We start from the raw sequence: 18,490 nt of genomic DNA, 5'->3' as shown, positions 1-18,490 counted from the left end.
CTTGAGTAACTAACCGTTTTCACCCGAACATCAGCAGGTATATTCTCCGTAATATTCTCTATATATTTCCTTAGGTGATAACAAGGAGAATTTGCTTTGCAATCAAAGAGTCTCTTTAGTTAGTGATTATTTTCTTAATCCTCGTGACCTTAATGTGTGATTCAGGGGTGATATTGTAAGGAGAATTTAGATGCTAGTCACTCTTAAGGGGGGGTCAAAAAGGGTTTGGAGCGCTGAAAAAATTGAGTTCCTACTTGTTTTTGTTTTCTTTCTCTTTTTGTTGTGAGTTTTTGTCGCTTTTTTACTCTCATTTCCTGCTCACCGAATAAATGGAAGAATGGATGAAAAAGTGACTAAATTTTTATTTCGGGGAACAAATGAGGTGATATTTCCACTAAGTGCATATCCCCGTTGCCAGGATAAAAATGTGTGAGGAAAAATCTTTCTCCAAATACTCTGTAGCGAGTGTAAGTAAATATTCCCTCATCGACACCTGAGGGGTATGTATATAATGTTGACACAGTCAAGGGCGACTGTGGTCTATCGGCAAATCTAAATGGATGGCAAGGAAATGCATCAGGTTCAGTTCCTAATGGTATAGAGATACTGTCTTTCCACGAATAAACGTGCACGCTCTAGTAAGCACTCTCCCCTCACGATAAGCGTCCACCCCCAGGCCCTAATGTCAAACAAGCGCCCCTCTCGAATAAGCGCCCCCTTCCTCCCTCACTTTCTAAAATGAGCATGGATACAAGGAAACCCTGTTTTTATTGCAACTTTATTTATAACTTTTTTATGAAGCTTCAACTACAGCGGAATCAATACAGGAGAATAGTCTCCATTTCGTTAAGTCACATCCAATTATTTGTATCTCCGTATTGACTGTACGTCTGTAAGCAAACGATATTGCAGTTTTTGTTTTCTCGTTGAGTATTTAGCCAAAACTTAGGTAACAGCTCTTTGAGAGAAAAAATTTAAGAATTTCCCCGCTCGATAAAGTGTCCTCCTTCCAATGAGCGCCTCGGCGCTCATTCAAGAAGATACGATACCGAATTTTTTGCAGGTAACGGGTTGTGAAGTAAAGGATGGATTCTGGTCACAATTTATTCATGATATGGATCTGAGATGCAGAATTTAGTTTTCTTGTGGACGTTTGGATTGATTCAGCTTCTCAAAAACCTCAACTCCGCCGAAGGATCGCCCATTTTTTTACCCAGTATCTAAGAAAAGCATCTTTTGCATATGAATAGCCGCCTGTGCAATTATTTGCATACTCTGCTCGGCGGTTTCCCAGGGCACATGGCTACGTAGCAACAAAACACCTTTTGGTGATTTCTTTGGTCCACATCAACTCTCTTCGGCGCTGCACAAATATTGCTTAAATTTCTGCTTAAACAGGTACGCGTTCCGCCCCTGCTTTGATTGTTTTAACCGTCTGCTCTACTAAATATCAAGTATAATTTTTTTTCATTTCGTCACACGGTGAGAAAAATTTCCGCAATAATTTTAGGTTCCATTACACATCGTAAAGCTTACCGTTCAGATAGGTACTATTTTTGTAGAAGCGTTAGTATTTCAGAAGATATTTAAGACTACAAAAGGAAGAGGAGCCTTATTTGCTGGTAATTTCGAATATCCCTTCAAGTGCTTTAGTTACACAAGTATACCGCGTTGACAGCTCAAAATATCGCTAAAATGATCGATACGGAGACGTTGAACAAGTTGTTAATAGGCAACCAAATAAAGTGAGCTCTTTGAGCGACTAAAGTCCATTTTTGATAGACGTGTGATTAAAATCTCGTTGGAAATTAAATCACTTACATAAGATATTTCGTGGAAGCAAAATTTGAAAGCGCAACCACTTCCGTGAACTAGTCAGCGGCAGCGAAAGTCAAAAGAAACCATGCGCATGTTAAATGAAATCATGACAATTCGATAATTTTGTAAGAAACCAAAATAGATCGTTTCATGCTGGATTTCTACGAATGAAATGCTCTGAGAGCGATTGGAAAATTTCTAAAGAGGGCGGCCAAATTAAAGATTTAGATGTCCGTAGACGACACAGGGCGTCCACTCATTGATTTTGCCTCGGAAGGCCGGCTAAACGGACCTGATGTAGTTCCGTATCACGCGGACCCGGCCAGTTACAGCACAGCCATAGTTGGCGGTTCTCATTACGATAGTAGGACTTCTGAACAAAGACCTTTACTCGGCAGATCGAGATCTCGAATGGACAGTCACAGTGATACTGAATACCAAGGAAATCACTTTGACGATCCAGAGTTTAGCAGCCTTATACAAGCCGCCGAACAAGCTATTGATGTAGGAATTTTGCCCGAACGTATTTACCAAGGATCCAGTGGCAGTTACTTCGTAAAAGACAAAGAGGGGGTAAGATTTTTCGTACATGGCTTTTCATTGATATTTCTCGTCAATACTCACCTTGTCTAGACGAAATTCCACGGAAAAATCTCAAATCGAAACTCACTTAGATATATGGTATTTGTTTTCAACATAATGGGTACTCGTCGATCAGCAAGACCCTATTTCCGGTTTCCCTTTCTCGACTAAACGCCTCACAAGTACATCCTATAATGTAAATCAAACGGTATTATTACAAAGAAAAATCGTTTGAATGTTCACCAATTTGCTTCTGATTGCTATCATCTTTGTTATTGTTAAGACATGAGAAATCTTACATTCATTATTAATGTGTAAAGATACACCAATATTTAAATTTTCCTTTTGATTATTATTATCCCTATTTTTGAACCAATTTAAGCTGAGCTGAACAGAGAAGTTTTTTTTTTACCAAAAAACTTTCAGCTATGTGTGCTTAAGGGAACTTAATGTACATTTCTTCTCATTTCTATTCATAAATTGCTTTTCATTACATTTGTTTATAACTGTATGCAGTTCTATTTATATATTAATATAATTGGTTTCAAACTAGTTTTAGTTATGTTTCAAGGGGTAAGTTTCTAAAGAAACTGTGGTGCTGTGTTGGTAGGAGAGTTTAACAGGGTAATTTAGTATTATAAACTGAGTTGATAACATAAATTGGCTAATGTAAAGAGTTTTAAACTCTGTGAACTATCCAAACCAAAATTAAGTCAAGGTTACATTTGCCTGTGCACATTTATTTGCATAATAAACTTTAAGGTAAACAGATGTAATTTTGAACAATGTCTCTTCAATACTTTTAAGTATTCTTTATGGTGTTTGCTTTCAAACTTTCCTATATATGTACTGGCAGAAAAAAGTATTGGAAGTTGACTACACTCATAAACTTTAGTTTCCAAATTTATTCTAAAATTGTTTAATTATTGTCTGCAGAAGAAGATTGGTGTATTTAAACCTAAAGATGAAGAGCCCTATGGACATCTTAATCCCAAGTGGACAAAATGGTGTCACAAGATTTGCTGTCCATGTTGTTTTGGTAGAAATTGTTTAATTCCAAACCAAGGATATCTCTCTGAGGCTGGAGCAAGCCTTGTGGATCAGAAACTTGGTCTAAATATTGTTCCTAAGACAAAGGTAGGGTGACTATTGACTAACAAATGCAAATTTTATTCCTAATATTTGTATTACAAAATGTAAGAGGCGTAGCATTCAAGTCAGGATTATTGGGTTGTCTTCTTTGGAAAGACACCTAATTCTCTCAGTGCTTCTCTCCTCGCGGAAATACTAAAAAAAATACAAATAGATTCTGGCGATGCTCATTTATAGTGACTGTCATTTTGTTTGAATCAAACCAGTTAAGCTCCTGTAGTAGCATGCCACAGGACTCTAAATACTCCACTTACAGCAATACAGAGAAAAATGAGGGGTGTAAATAGCTTTTATTTTCATCCATAACTCAGTGATATCATAGGATTTATTTATTTATTTTTATTTCCTTGACTTTTAGGTTGTCAGACTTGCTAGTGATACATTTAATTACACAGCATTTGATCGGGCAAAAGCAAGGTCGAAAAGGTTTGCTACAGAAAGATTTCCTGATACTTTAGGAAAACATGTGAAAGCAGGACTTCCTCCAAAGGTATTTCACTGAATGATTATATTGAATAAATGTGATAAATCGCTTTAATAGTTATTTTCTCATTTAAATCAATATAGTCCAAGGGAAAACAAATTATTAGGGACATGCTTTAACCTTTATGCAGGGATTTCAAAACAAGCAGATGACCACTGGAGTTCCGTTAGCTACTTGATAACATGTTGCTGGTTATTCTGGTCAAAATCATCATTTTTAAGCCCTTTAAATGAACTTTTCATAGTCACCTACTTTTTCCAAGTCTGACGCTTACTTCAAAACATTTTGAAAACCTTCTTTATGACCATGTTATGGTTCAAACCACATATTACATGCACATGTAGATCAGTAATATTTTAAAGTAGGTTCAGTTTAATTTTCTTTCATGCATGATTATCAGCTGCAACTCCTGTGGAACAGACAGAAATGTAGAGAAAACAAATTTAGAATTATTTAAACCTCAAATAGCAGGTGCCCTTTTATTCCACCATTTTGCATAAGGTAGATTTTTCAAATAAGGTAATGATTGCAGCTAGATCATCCTCCAGGGCCAAGTAAAGGGTGAAAACTCCCTCATTCTTAAGTCTACATTTATTTTGATCTGTTTTTTACAGTATGGATAATATACTTATGATTATATATCTTTGGCCCAGACTGGCGGACTGACTTGCTTATTGATAGAATCTTTCCTTGATATATTTTGTAACATGATTCCATAATTCTATTTGAGAATCCTTTATATCTTTATATTTATATTTGAGAATCCATATATATATATATATAAACAAACTAAATCTAGTGATCCAGATTGCCAAACCCACTCCTCCTCAACACTCTTCTTTGTCACATTCATTACTGGAATTACAGAATTCCTTAAAGTTACTTGGAATTAATTATTCTTGCAAGAATGGTAATGAATACAGGTAGCTTGCAAAAGTGGCGAATTGATTCATGAATTTCACTTGATGTTTCACCAAAATTTCAAATTTGTTGCCTCTCCTTGGCCAAAATACACAATCACTGTCTACCTTGTGTGCCAAAAAAACTGTGTGAACATGATGTTGATGTTATTTTTTGGTTTTCAGCTGGGCTCGTTTCAGACATTTGTTGATGGTTATAAAGATGCAGAATTTCACCTGAGGAAGTTTGAAGTGGAACCTCTTCAAGCCATCACAAACAAAGATTTTCTGATACAATTTCAAAAACTTGTTTGTCTTGATTATATTATTAGGAATACAGGTATTCAACAATCTGAAATAATATAATGTTATTTTATCTTTTCAGTTACAATATTGCAGTAATCAGGTACCTCACCCAGTAGTAGTATAGTACAATGATGATGTCAAGTCTTAACTCCCATGATCTAATTGTTAATTCTCCAATCTGGCTGATACACATTTCCTTGTAAATAAGTTACAAGAATTTCATGTTAAATCAAGATAAGAACCTGTAGCTGGCCAGTTTGAGTAATCTCATTATCTGTTTGCTGGATAATGTATGAATACTATAGGGAGAAGATACATGTTAATCACTTCTAGATGTTGAAGAGTTAATCTAATTACATGCATCAACCATTAGCTTACTTTTTATGCATTGTCCATTTCTTTTTACCCATTTTAATTTTAGAATAATTCTTCATTGAATTTGACCCTATCAAATAATTGATACACACTGTGAACTTAGGCAGGTGATTGTTTTAATATCTTTGATGGTTTGATTCTTAACTCTTTACCTCCCATGAGTGACCAAGAGAGAATCTCTCCTTACAATATCAATACAATATCAATACAATATCAATACAATATCAATACAATATCAATACAATATCAATACAATATCAATACAATATCCATACAATATCAATACAATATCAAGCATAGAAGTGATAAGAATAAAGTATAATATCAGTTAGGGAATTATTAATTGATCCAATACCAAATTCTCCAAATTTACATCATAAGAATTGTATGACAGACAGTAAGGAGAATTACTAATAAGATCTTGGGAGTTAAAGGGTTAATCTAATAACCTTTTAACTCTCAAGAGTGACCAAGACAAAATATCTCCTTATGATATCAATACCATATCAAGCAGACGAGTGATGAGAATAAGGAAAAATATCAGGGAATTATTGGGTGATCTAATACCAAATTCTCCAAACAAAAGTCATAACAATGGTATGGCAGATGTAAGGAGAATTACTAACAGGATCTTTGGAGCGAAAGGGTTAAGACAGGCCATAAAATACAGACACATGAAATACAAACATATGAAAATAAGCAAACGTATACAAAATTGTTCAAACAAATTTGCTGACACAGCTTACTTCAAATGACCTACTATTTTTTTTTTTTTTTGTTCTGTCAGATCGGGGAAATGATAATTGGCTTATCAAATATGAAAGAACTCCAGAAGTTGATCGGCAAGTGGAAGGTGAAGAGGGGGTGAGTCTTGTCTCTTAACTTACTTAGGGTGATATAAATTGATTATTAGCACTTGATATTAGAACAACAGTGTTTGAGTCAGGGTGTGTGTACCTTGTCTTCTTCAGTGCTAATTTAAAAACTCTTGTTTAGATATATCTATTTATCTATTTTTTTTTTCAGGGTGACTGGGATTATGTAGACCCCCCAAAGATATATGTAGCTGCCATTGACAATGGGCTGGCATTTCCTTTTAAGCATCCAGACTCTTGGAGAGCCTGTAAGTTGACTTAAGCAGCTTGTTCAATCCCTATTAGCGCAAATTTCTTCCTTCATTGCACGTTCTTGGCAAGACGAATAACATCAATCCCTAAACCCTTTAATTCTCAACTCTCCCTTCTTGCTGCTGCACATTTCTTTGTAAATTAGTTAGAAGAATTTGATGTTAGATCAAGATAATATTTTCATCTGATAAGTTCGAGTATTCTCATTACATGTACCTGTTTGCTGGACAGTGTATGCATATTGTAGGGAAAAGTTGTGTGTGTTAATCACTTCATGGAGTTAAAAGGTTAAGACTTAATTTGATTCTGAGCTTACTGTCTAAATTTCTGCCTATAGTTATCAAAGGTGACTTTTCAAACCATAACTACGTTTAGTTTCTTGGTAACAATAGGTATCGTCACTCTTTGGCAGATATTTGTACGAGTTAGGAGTGCCGTGCTGTAGTACCCAATCCATACTTACTTTTTCTTTTTACCTCTGGCAGATCCATTTTACTGGGCATGGTTAACACAAGCGAAGGAACCGTTTATGGATGAGATTTCTGACTTTGTATTACCTCAAATAGCAGATATGAACTTTGTTCAGGACCTCACTGAGGACTTATACCTACTCTTTCGGGTATGTATTTTTCGCTTTTAATTTAAAACCCGCTTCTCGAGGAATTCTGAAATACATGTTGTCATTTTTTTTTCCATTTTAGGAGGACAAAGGCTTTGATAAATCGCTTTTTGAGAGACAGATGTCTGTTTTAAGAGGACAGGTAAGCATACAATCTATTTTTTATTTCATGATAACTTCTGATTTACAATTAAGTTTTTCCTAGAAATAAACCGACTGAATGGTCATTTCTTTTCTTTGTCAGATACTAAACTTAACTCAGGCTTTGCGGGACAAGAAATCCCCTCTGCAACTTGTGCAAATGCCCGTAGTCACTGTAGAAAGAAAGAAAATTGAATCTGGAGATCGACTGAGAAGCCAAAGTCACGCATTCACTCAAAGCTTTCAACACCGACCGCCGTTTTTCTCATGGTGCTAATCAAAGAAGTGTCATGCGACGAACTTTGTAACCAGTGATTTTCTCAGTTGATTCAAACTGATGAATAGTGCGCTCTCTGAGATTTGTGGGGTAATGTCGTCAGTCTAACAATTGCGGGGAATTTGGCATCCAATAAGTCTTACTAGACAGCCATAATCTTGTTTCCCATTGGTGATATGGGACTGACATCATTGAATGTACAACCTCGCTCGCTCGTACTGGAAAAATTTGCGCGTACGTTTGGCAGAAGATCCAAAATGATTCAAAGCGACGAAAATGGTTTAGAAGTGTTGGATAATGTAATGAGGTTTATTTTTCTGATAGATGATTTCATAGTGGTTCCAATGGAGGAAAATTGCATTTACGTCGAACAAAAGTTTAGTTAAAATGAAATTTCTTAACAAATATACAAAGGTTGTAGTTCATATTTTGTAAATGATACAGCTTTATCAATCAGAAATTAAATGTATGACATTGCCTTTCACTACTGCGGTGGTGCATTCTTAGAGTACAATTCTGTGCAGAGAGTGAAATTGTGTAACTGGAAATTCAAATTATTGTTACAATAAGAATGAATTGTCATGAATAGTGCGCTCCCCGGCTAGCGACTATTAAAGCAATCTGAAAATTGATAGGTTAATCTTCAAAAACTATGTAGCCTCATTTGAGCATTGATGAAAACATTATGGTGATGTTTGTGGAGGAGGCACTGAATCGTACTTTCTAGAAATAATACCTCATTTTATAAATTAGTTAAATAAATGGATATTTGCAGTGCTTGATGCTTTGATATGGTTAAGGTAAACTTTATTAACCTACGCCAGTGTATGGAACAAGTACCTCAGCTATCACTTTTCTTCTTGACTCGACCTTAACTTTATAAAAAGCAAAGTTAAATTCTATCGTTATTGTCGAGAATATCATTTTAAAGGACATGAATATCTGGAGCTCGAAGTGTTTCAAAGGCGTGACATTACGAGCACCAAGGTTGTGGTTATTCCCATGATTACCTAAAATTATACTACCATATGGACAGTGGTGCACTGTCCTAATTTTGATACTCGGAAAAACTCGGAAATACTCGGTTCCATTCAAGCATCATGCAATAGAGCTTTTGTTTTTGGTACTCTAATAGACTTCTGTCGAAGGCAGCTGCATTGGGGGAGTGAGAAACGTAAACTGCATTGGGGGAGTGAGAAACGTAAACTGCATTGGGGGAGTGGGTTGCGTAATTTTTACACTTTAATTTGTGTAAGAGCGGTAACAACATCTCTTGGCTATAATCCACAGAGTTGTACAGTTCAATTTAGTACTCGACATTGACAGCTCTTTTATCCCGGTCGCCTTTAGCCAAATGAATGAGCTTCCTGAACGTGAAATCCACAAACTCAAAGAGAGTGAGACAACTCATCCCCAAGAACAGACCGAATGTTCCTCCTAAGTCTCCTTCAAAGCAAAAAGAAGAAAAAATGTATTTTATTTGTGTTCACAAGATTAGAGAGGATTCTGGTTGGATCCTCGTAAAAGCATGCATAGCTTGTGCTTTTGCAGGCGTACGGTAAAAAAACAAAACAAAGAAGAAAAAACCAGAAGAATTATAAGTTAATATCGGGTAGAAATGAAATCGAATCGATTTTCGAACTCCAGTATCACACGCATTGTTTAAAACAGAATCAAGAATTCACAACCCAGGCCCCTGTTGTTCGAAGGTTGGATAACGCTATCCACTGAATAAGACTCTAACCGGTCGATAACACTATACGATTTGATATCACTCATCCGCCGGATAGCGATTTATCTGTTGCATAGCGTTATCCGACTCTCATACAACTGGGCCCGGATCAATAGTTGGAAAAGCTAGGAAAAGAACATTGCTTTTGTAAATAAAAAACGTGAAACTAACCAATCAAAGCCCAGGTCTCATAAAGCGGAGTCTGCGAAATGATGTCGACACTAAGGTCTTCAAAGTAGATGTCCAATGCAATAATGTTGTCACTGTGGGAAAGAAGAAGAACGAGATGTTCTCAAATGTTAATAATAGAACATCACTTTAATTTAAACTCTAGCAATGAAAGGACAACCCTCGCAATGTTAACTAGGACACTTGATGGGTGTCTAAACGATTGGAGCCTTGAAAAGCAATAAGATAACACAATATCGTAATGAGCAAATCACAGCTGATAGAATCAACTTGCAATTACAGCGAGGCAGGATGCTTCGTAAGGTCACGCGTGACCGGTAATCATGATCTGAAAAAGACTAGCAGCAATTAATCGAAAGATCGCGCGGCGACTCAAATTGAAATTGATAAATTTCATTAATTACTGTAATTTACCACGATGAGTTAAAACAACCCTAGTGTTACAAAATTGAACTAAAACACCTACTCTATGTATTTCTCCCTCTCGGCTTTCGTCATATTCAACAGAGGTTCGTAAATCGATCGATCGACTGATGATTTCTCAGTCCCATTAAGGAAGGACATCAGATGTTGAATCAGAGCACCCCTCTGTAATCCACTGTACGAGAATGAAGTCTTGTACTCAATGTGATTGCAAGGCTCGGGACATTCTTTCTCACACTTCTTCTTTTCATCTGAGTTGCCAAACTCCTCTGTAAGCAGACATTACTTTTCATTAGTGCCATAATGTCTTGTTCATCCTCTAATTTTCTAGCTCTGATAGAAGATCTATTTGATGACAAATTGGGATTGTAGTCCAGGTGAGAATTTCATAAATGTATTTATCCAAGCATCAATAAATAATACCTAAGCCCTTGTATCATACTCAGATTTAAGGAAGGGTCGATGGCAAGAAGTAAATGCTGGATCCTCCATTCCAGTAAAAATATGTTGATGTAACCTTGGTGTGGTTATGTTAATAAGAAGCAATCCTAAAACCCTCTTACTAAAGGGGGTATAGAGTGCATGGGTACATGTTTTAACGAACTTGATTTGAGGAACAGAATGCCATACTGTAATCATTTTTGTGCTAAGAAAGGTACTATTACACGAATTTGACTTCATTTTTGATCGTTAAATTGGTTGTATATCATATTTAGTCTTGTTAGGAATAGATTGACTTACCAAGAGATTTGTAAACACAAAGAGCTTCTTCTATCGGCGCACATAAGGGAACTGCAGGATCAGCTGAAAAAAAAATTATAACAATAACAGCGTAAAAGCTATACTCGGTGGGTTCGACCTCTTTCAAAATTTGTTACGGTGCGCTATATTCTCTTATCATATTAAAATTCATAGGCTGGGTGTGAAAAACAAAACGATACCTACCTTTGAAGTTTGTTGATGTGCAGTTGCAAGATTTGATTGTGAACTTATTGCGACATTTTATAAGACAGGCCTGTTTTCTGTAAGCAATCTGAGAGGCGCCGTTGAACACTTCAAGGGTTCCTTTTCTACAGTTAGTGCCATACGGATGTGGCAGATTTGTAATCTGTCAAGAAAATTCATGACGATGATATTATTCAACGAACTCGTGATTTTCACCAAAAAATTACACGGACCAATAAAAGGCAAAAAGTCCGGGATAGTCCGTCTGCTGACTGACTGAGTTATCACGACTGACTGACAGATTGACTGATAGACGACTAATCAGACAGGCTGGCCCGCTGAGTAGTCCGATTCACTGACTATCTGACGAAAGGTTTATCGATCTGGCTGACTGGCCATTCTAACCAGTAAGGAAGAGACCAGCCATCCACATGGTTTCTCTTTAACTATCCAAGTGTGGTACAAGCTCACTCTCTCTCACAAACACAATAACTCGATAATTTCAATAATATTTAAAAAGACAACGTGGGGTTTTTGAAGTTTGTTAGGAATAAGCTACGAAATATCCTAAATGGGTAGAAAGCTGTTTTTGGAAATATTTCCAGCACTTACGTTTCTCCTTCGTATGACACAAGTCGTAGACATCCCTGATGGAACAGCAATTCCAAAATCTTCCACAATGAGAAAGCTGTTTTGGTCGTGAATAAGAATAATAATCCCAACAGAAGGCCAAATCAAATTTGGTATATAGCTCTCGCGTTCGATGTTAAGTCGTAGCTTCAAACCGTTTTGTTGGCCGGCAAACGAAGCATTTTGCTCTGGCTTGCCATTTTCTGCCGCATTGAATGTGTAGCATTGTGCTCAAAGTGAATTTAGGAAGCTGGTAAAATTGTTCGCGTCGCATTTCTTTCCATTTATGGAACAGGAATGAAACAGGTGACCATTTGGTAAAAGCATGTCTTCAATTTGATGACTAAATTTCACTGCGTAAGGGTTGGTTTCGTTAGCCATTTTTGGGCGATAAAAAAGTTCTCGATTGCGTTCTTTAAAGTCAAACGTCGCAATATCATCTGATCTCGTCGTCATGAGAGATATATCTGCAATTTTTCTTTCGATCACGCCTTCACTATAATGACCTCCTGCGATTTGCCTAAATCGTCGAGTGTTAAAGACGTTAAGATTGCACAAGGTTACTGCAGGGAACGGAAGCTGGTTGCCATCTCTATCAAAGTTTGTTGTCATTTTCGTGTTGAAAGGATAAAGGGAATATTCCTTTAAACAATCATAGACTTGATAAATACAGAAACTGAAGCATACTACTATCATCCCCAACCAAACCAGTCTTCTAATAAAGCCCTCGCAGAACAAAAATTTGGCTCCGTGAAGTGTGGTATCTTGAGCGAATGATCTCAATCCTTCGAAATTACCATTACTTGTGTTTTTCTCAACAGCTTGGAGGTTTTTGATTCGTGCTTTGCGTTCGATTAGGGCAGTATGCCCTTCATGGGTAATTTCATTTCAGTCTTTCGTTTGTCGCTGTCATTTCCAGAGTCATTCTCCTTGAGAAAACTTAAGATGCCTACTTCGAAGTAAATTCAGGCAGAGAGATTTACGATTGGCATATATAAAGCGATGATAGTCAGTGTTCGAGAGTTTCTCCTCATAAGAATGCAATGAAGTCGATATCGAGTCCGATGGAGACGAGAAATAAAATCGATGTTTGCTTTGGAGATTATAGCACGAATTGGAGGCAGATTGCATGCAGTTTAAATTACTTATGCACCAAGTTTAGCATAATACGCAAAAATTCACTTCGAATTGAACAAACAAACAGTGAAACCTTTATCGACCCTCTCAGTAGGAAATTGCGTTCTTAGGCAGCTCTTTATTTCATGTAAGTTTTATGCATTGTGGTTCATTTCCCTTTTTTTTATTTCCCTCTTCCACTACATAGGACCGATTTTGAAAAATCTATTTTATCGACGCCAGTCTATCTTGTATCTTTTGATCGTTGTCAGCTTTAACTTTTGAATGTTATGGAATTAATTATAGAACACGAACTTACTGATGATAAAAACAGTTGAAGTCACCAACTGGAGAGATCTAAAGTGTTTTCATAACAGCCCTAAACTGATACCATTTCAAGATTTCATTATGGATAAGTTCCTCTTTAGCAAATATTGATTCGTGTGTGAACAAGATAAAATTCTCATCTTGAACTACCATCAAACGACTGGTAAAGTACTAAAGGTGTTTTTCGCCTGTTCTCTTTTTAAATCAAACCATGTTTAAAAAGCATTTGTGATTGGGAACAGAGTCACGACAAGACACATGCATCAGTTTGCATAATTAATGCAAATTTTTAAAATTTTAGCACAAATGTAAACATTTCCTTTGTTGCGCTCATATTTCTTTAATGCGTCAGTGAAGTCACCTACTCAAACATGAGGTAAAACATCAAAAAAACGATTTGACAACAGTCATGCAACATGAAAGTCAACTTTTTCCTGCTAATCCCACAAAGATATTGACATTGATATATTGATATCGACAGAGAATTCCTGTGTATTACGAAACATAACGAACAAGAAATAATACAAGGGCTAAAAATCTTTGTGTTGGAAAACAATGTGGGGAACTGCTCCATAATAAGTTACGCTGATCCTAAAAAAAAAGATACCTCCACACGTCGCGCGAATCTAAACAAGAAGTACATAAAATCTTATTGTTGAAAATTTTTTTTTTAAGTAACTCTTTCGACCAATGAGATTGAACATGGCCATGTTTTTGAGAATAAGATTCCATCAAATATATGTTTCTAACTTCTTTTTTAGCTTGAAACTTAAAAGAAGAAAATCAGGGCTTGTTTTTAGCTACAGATTGCAGCCATAGTCGAACAAAATCGAAGTTCTAGATTCGCAAAGGTTGATAAAGGTTGATTATCAAGTGGTACTCGAGTATCTGGGCATGGCTACGGTCGTCGGTCTAAAACATTTTGGAATAATTACCTTTAAACTAGAGTAGGAAACTAGATTAGCAGGCCACCCAGCTGCTGGGTGGCCTGAGTGACTAACCATCTGGATGAAAGGTTCTAGATCTGGCTGACTGTCCTGGCTGGCTAGAATTATCGTTAAGGACGAGACTGGTTGCAAAGATGGTTCTCCTTTGACTTTCTAAATGCAAACCTAATAAATGTCACCTACACTCGCACTTATTCTATTTTCTCGTAAGTGTTGGCAAGGGCATCTAGGGTTTTTGAAGTTTGGTAGGAAAAAGCTACAAAACATTTTGCTTGGTAAACAATTTTTAAAAATCTATTTCTAGCACTTACGTTTCTCCTTCGTATGGCACAAGTCGTAGACATCCCTGGTGGAACAGCAATTCCAAACTCCTCCACGATGGGAAAGCTGTTTTGGTCGTGAATAAGAATGATAATCCCAAGAGAAGGCCAAATCAAATTTGGTATATAGCTCTCGCGTTCGATGTTAAGTCGTAGCTTCAAACCAGTTTGTTGGCCGGCAAACGAAGCATTTAGCACAGGCTTGCCATTTTTTGCTGAGTTGAATGTGTAGCATTTTTTGAAAAGTGGATTGAGGAAGCTGGTAAAATTGTTTGCGTCGCATTTCTTTCCATTTATGGAACAGGAATGAAACAGGTGACCATTTGGTAAAAGCATGTCTTCAATTTGATGACTAAATTTCATTGCGTGAGGGTTGGTTTCGTTAGCCATTTTTGGGCGATAAGAAAGCGCGTTGTAGCGTTCTTTAAAGTATTCCTTAGAAATAGCTTCTGATCTCGTAGTCAGGAGAGATATATCTTGAATTCGCCTTTCGATCATCACTTCACTAAGATTTCCTCCTAAATATCGTCTGAATCTTCGAATGTTGAAAGGATTGAGGTTGCACAAAGTGACAGCAGGGAAGGGAAGCTGACTGTTATCTGCACCAAAGTTTGTTGTCATTTTCGTGTTGAAAGGATAAAGGGAATATTCCTTTAAGCAAATATAGGCTTGATGAATACAGAAGCCAAAGCATGCCAATATCATGCCCAACCAAACCAGTCTTCTAAAAAAGCCCTCAGAGAACAAAAATCTGGCTCCGTGAAGTGTGGTATCCTGAGCGAACGATCTCAATCCTTCGAAATTACCATTATTTGTGTTTGGCTGGAGGTTTTTTGTTTGTGTTTCGCTTTCGTGGAGGGCGGCTTCCCCTCCATGAGCGATCTCGTTTCTTTGGTTTGTTGTTGGCATTCTTCTTTAGAATAATTGATAAATCTGCTTAGATGTAAATTCAGTCTGAGAGACTTACATCTGGCAGAAAGCGTTGACATTCAGTGCTCGATGGTATCTCCTGGTATGAATTTTGTGATGTTAATATGGAGATCGAGTCTAATGAACATGAAAAATTAAATCGTCAGTTGCTGTGAAAGTTTTAGCAAGCTGGGAGTCAGATTGCATACAGACTTGAAACACGAATTACTTACGCAGCAAGTCCTAAATGTAAAATGCGCCTTAGTTATGACAGTTTCATTTTCAAATTGAACAAGCAAATAATGAAACCTTTATTGACTTTTCTGAATAGGAAATGAGTTCTTTTCGAATTTCCACTTTTGCATAAAAGCCAGTGCTTTCGACGATATACATGATACTAATAAAATATATTTTTAACATTTTTAGGGATTTTCTCCTCTTAGCTGCAAGTTTGAATCAATTGCAGTTAATTTTTTCTCTTTCTTTCCTTATACATTCCTTCTATTGATTTCGATCAACCTAATTTAAATGACACTAATCTATATTTATATACTTACAACTTCAGCTTCAGCTTTAATGTTCAAATTTTATGAAATTAATTTAAAAACAGAACACAGCTCAGTCCACTCGCTGAACCGAGCTAGATTCTTTTCATAAGAGCTGATATCATTTTAGTATTTTTAGAAATTGCTTCTCTGGCAAAAAGTGATTCCCGAATGATTTGAACCACATGAAATTCTCATCTCTCACCTGTAACAGCACTAAACGCTTTCTTCGCCCATTGCTTTACTAAAATTAAACCTTATTTGAAAAGCATTGTGATTGAAAACTCAATAGAAGACACATGGAGAAGTTCACATAACTAATGCGTCATATTTTCAATCTCCTAATATACAAGTAAACATGTCCTTTGTTGCACTCATATTTTTTCAGAGCCTCTTAAGCCACCTCCTTAAAGATAATGTAAATCATTATAAAAGTATTTGACAAAAGTCATAGAAGTTGAAGGTCGAATTTTTCCTGCATTTTACAGGGAGTATTTTGATTTCAAGATAGAGCAATTCCTGTAAGAAATTTTGCGAAACGAGATTTAACCAACAGTAGGAAAGACACGAGGGCTTAATTAAATTCTTTGTTTTAGAAAGCAATTTAGGGAAGGCTCCATTAAAAATTATGCTGATTTAAAAAAAATAAAAACTTCCTCCACACATGGTCTTAATCTAAACATAGATTTTTTTGTTGAAAAATTTATCACCCAGAATAGATCGACAACATCTAACGTGGAAAAAAATAGTTTAATAAAAAGTATATAAGGAATAAGAAAAACTACAATGTTCCTAACATTTGCTTGCAAAAAATTTAGAGAAAATCAAATAATTGTAAATACTGATCTCAAATTTGCTCTTTTCGACCAGTTGACCTAAACGTGGAATACGTTTGTTCTTTCATTTGAAATGGTTTTTAAGATGAGGAGCGTGGATATGCATGATTATTACAAATTCATTGAGGCCAGCCGTTGTAATACTGGTTCCCATACATAAGCAGAAGACGGTTTTAGCTGTGGAAGAGTTTGGTACTGTTATTCAACCGGGAAAGAAGAGAAAGAAAAATGATAGGGAAGACAGTGCGTTGGCGGGCTAGCCAACAAGCCAGTCATGCGCAGACAGACAGTCAGTCAGCTGATTAGTCACCAGTCCACTAGTCGTTCAATTAGTCCCGTAGTTCGTCATTCAGCCCACCGGCCAACCACTTCACTACTCAGTTTGTCAGTTAATCAGTAGTCAGGCAGTAAACGAGTCACCGTGTCCATCTGCCAGCCAACTGACCAGTCAGTCAGTCAGTCAGTCAGTCGTTTACTCTGAAGGTAATTTAGTGTTAACAACTGGGTTGAAAACGTAAATTAGCCACCGTAAAGAGTAAAAAAGCTGACGTTTCGAGCGTTAGCCCTTCGTCAGAGCGATTAGAAGAATTGTGGGTTGTGTATGGATTTATATGTAGAAAGTGGAGCTACGCCATTGGTGGGAATATGATGACGAAAAAACAGGAATAAATTAGTTGAATGAAAAGCGCTCGTTGATTCCGTGGGGATTAAGGGTGCCGATTTGAAATATAAATTTTTGTTCTAGTGTTTTACGGCTTTCCGAACTGCCTAGATGTAAGGAAAGGCCGCAAACTGCCATATGCTGTTTAGAATGATAAGGAAGATTAAAGTGTCTAGCGACTGGCTTGGATGCGTCCTTGTCATTTATTTCCACATCGCGAAGGTGTTCTCGGAATCGGTCACCCAGTCGTCTTCCTGTCTCGCCGATGTATAACTTATTGCAATAAGTGCAAGTTATGCAGTAAATAACATTGGCGGAGGTACACGTAAAGTGATCAATGATCTTAATGGATCTTTTGGGTCCCGATATTTTCTCTACGTTGTGAATGAAAGGACATTCACAACGTAGAGAAAATATCGGGACCCAAAAGATCCATTAAGATCATTGATCACTTTACGTGTACCTCCGCCAATGTTATTTACTGCATAACTTGCACTTATTGCAATAAGTTATACATCGGCGAGACAGGAAGACGACTGGGTGACCGATTCCGAGAACACCTTCGCGATGTGGAAATAAATGACAAGGACGCATCCAAGCCAGTCGCTAGACACTTTAATCTTCCTTATCATTCTAAACAGCATATGGCAGTTTGCGGCCTTTCCTTACATCTAGGCAGTTCGGAAAGCCGTAAAACACTAGAACAAAAATTTATATTTCAAATCGGCACCCTTAATCCCCACGGAATCAACGAGCGCTTTTCATTCAACTAATTTATTCCTGTTTTTTCGCCATCATATTCCCACCAATGGCGTAGCTCCACTTTCTACATATAAATCCATACACAACCCACAATTCTTCTAATCGCTCTGACGAAGGGCTAACGCTCGAAACGTCAGCTTTTTTACTCTTTACGGTGGCTAATTTACGTTTTCAACCCAGTTGTTAACACTAAATTACCTTCTATACTCTCCCACCGACGCAGTACCACAGTTTCTTTAGAAACTTACCCCTTCATTCTTAGTCGTTTACTCTGCCACCGACCTGTCAGTCGGTCAACCATCCAGCCAGAAAGCCAGACGATCATGATCAATCGTTCAGTCAATAAATCAACCGCTAAGTTATACTGA

General features: G+C 36.9%; 2 protein-coding genes across 3 annotated transcripts; one reads left to right on the top strand and one right to left on the bottom strand.

The window, feature by feature from the left end:
- Positions 1–1,924: 1,924 nt before the first annotated feature.
- On the top strand, positions 1,925–8,557 carry LOC113670069 (phosphatidylinositol 4-kinase type 2-alpha-like). Its single transcript, XM_089197842.1, has 9 exons — positions 1,925–2,391; positions 3,337–3,537; positions 3,911–4,042; positions 5,122–5,275; positions 6,404–6,480; positions 6,643–6,739; positions 7,229–7,362; positions 7,445–7,504; positions 7,607–8,557. The coding sequence occupies exons 1-9, from the start codon at positions 2,047–2,049 to the stop codon at positions 7,778–7,780; spliced, it is 1,374 nt and encodes a 457-aa protein (XP_089053968.1). The 5' UTR covers positions 1,925–2,046; the 3' UTR covers positions 7,781–8,557.
- LOC113670068 (acid-sensing ion channel 2) lies at positions 8,071–15,538 on the bottom strand. 2 transcript variants are annotated; one of them, XM_027186152.2, is made up of 6 exons: positions 14,401–15,538; positions 11,070–11,232; positions 10,866–10,928; positions 10,168–10,393; positions 9,684–9,775; positions 8,071–9,226 (listed from the first exon to the last, which is right to left on the bottom strand). In XM_027186152.2, the coding sequence occupies exons 1-6, from the start codon at positions 15,316–15,318 to the stop codon at positions 9,087–9,089; spliced, it is 1,602 nt and encodes a 533-aa protein (XP_027041953.2). In that variant the 5' UTR covers positions 15,319–15,538; the 3' UTR covers positions 8,071–9,086. The 2 variants fall into 2 exon arrangements, with proteins under 2 accessions (XP_027041953.2, XP_089053967.1); XM_089197841.1 differs by lacking the exon at positions 14,401–15,538 and adding an exon at positions 11,682–12,581.
- Positions 15,539–18,490: the final 2,952 nt, after the last annotated feature.

The sequence above is a fragment of the Pocillopora damicornis genome, chromosome 2, assembly GCF_964200805.1.
Source record: "Pocillopora damicornis chromosome 2, jaPocDami1.2, whole genome shotgun sequence".
Lineage (NCBI taxonomy): Eukaryota > Metazoa > Cnidaria > Anthozoa > Scleractinia > Pocilloporidae > Pocillopora > Pocillopora damicornis.
The sequence above is the reverse complement of the archived record's forward strand: the minus strand, read 5'-3'. Positions and strand labels throughout refer to the sequence as shown.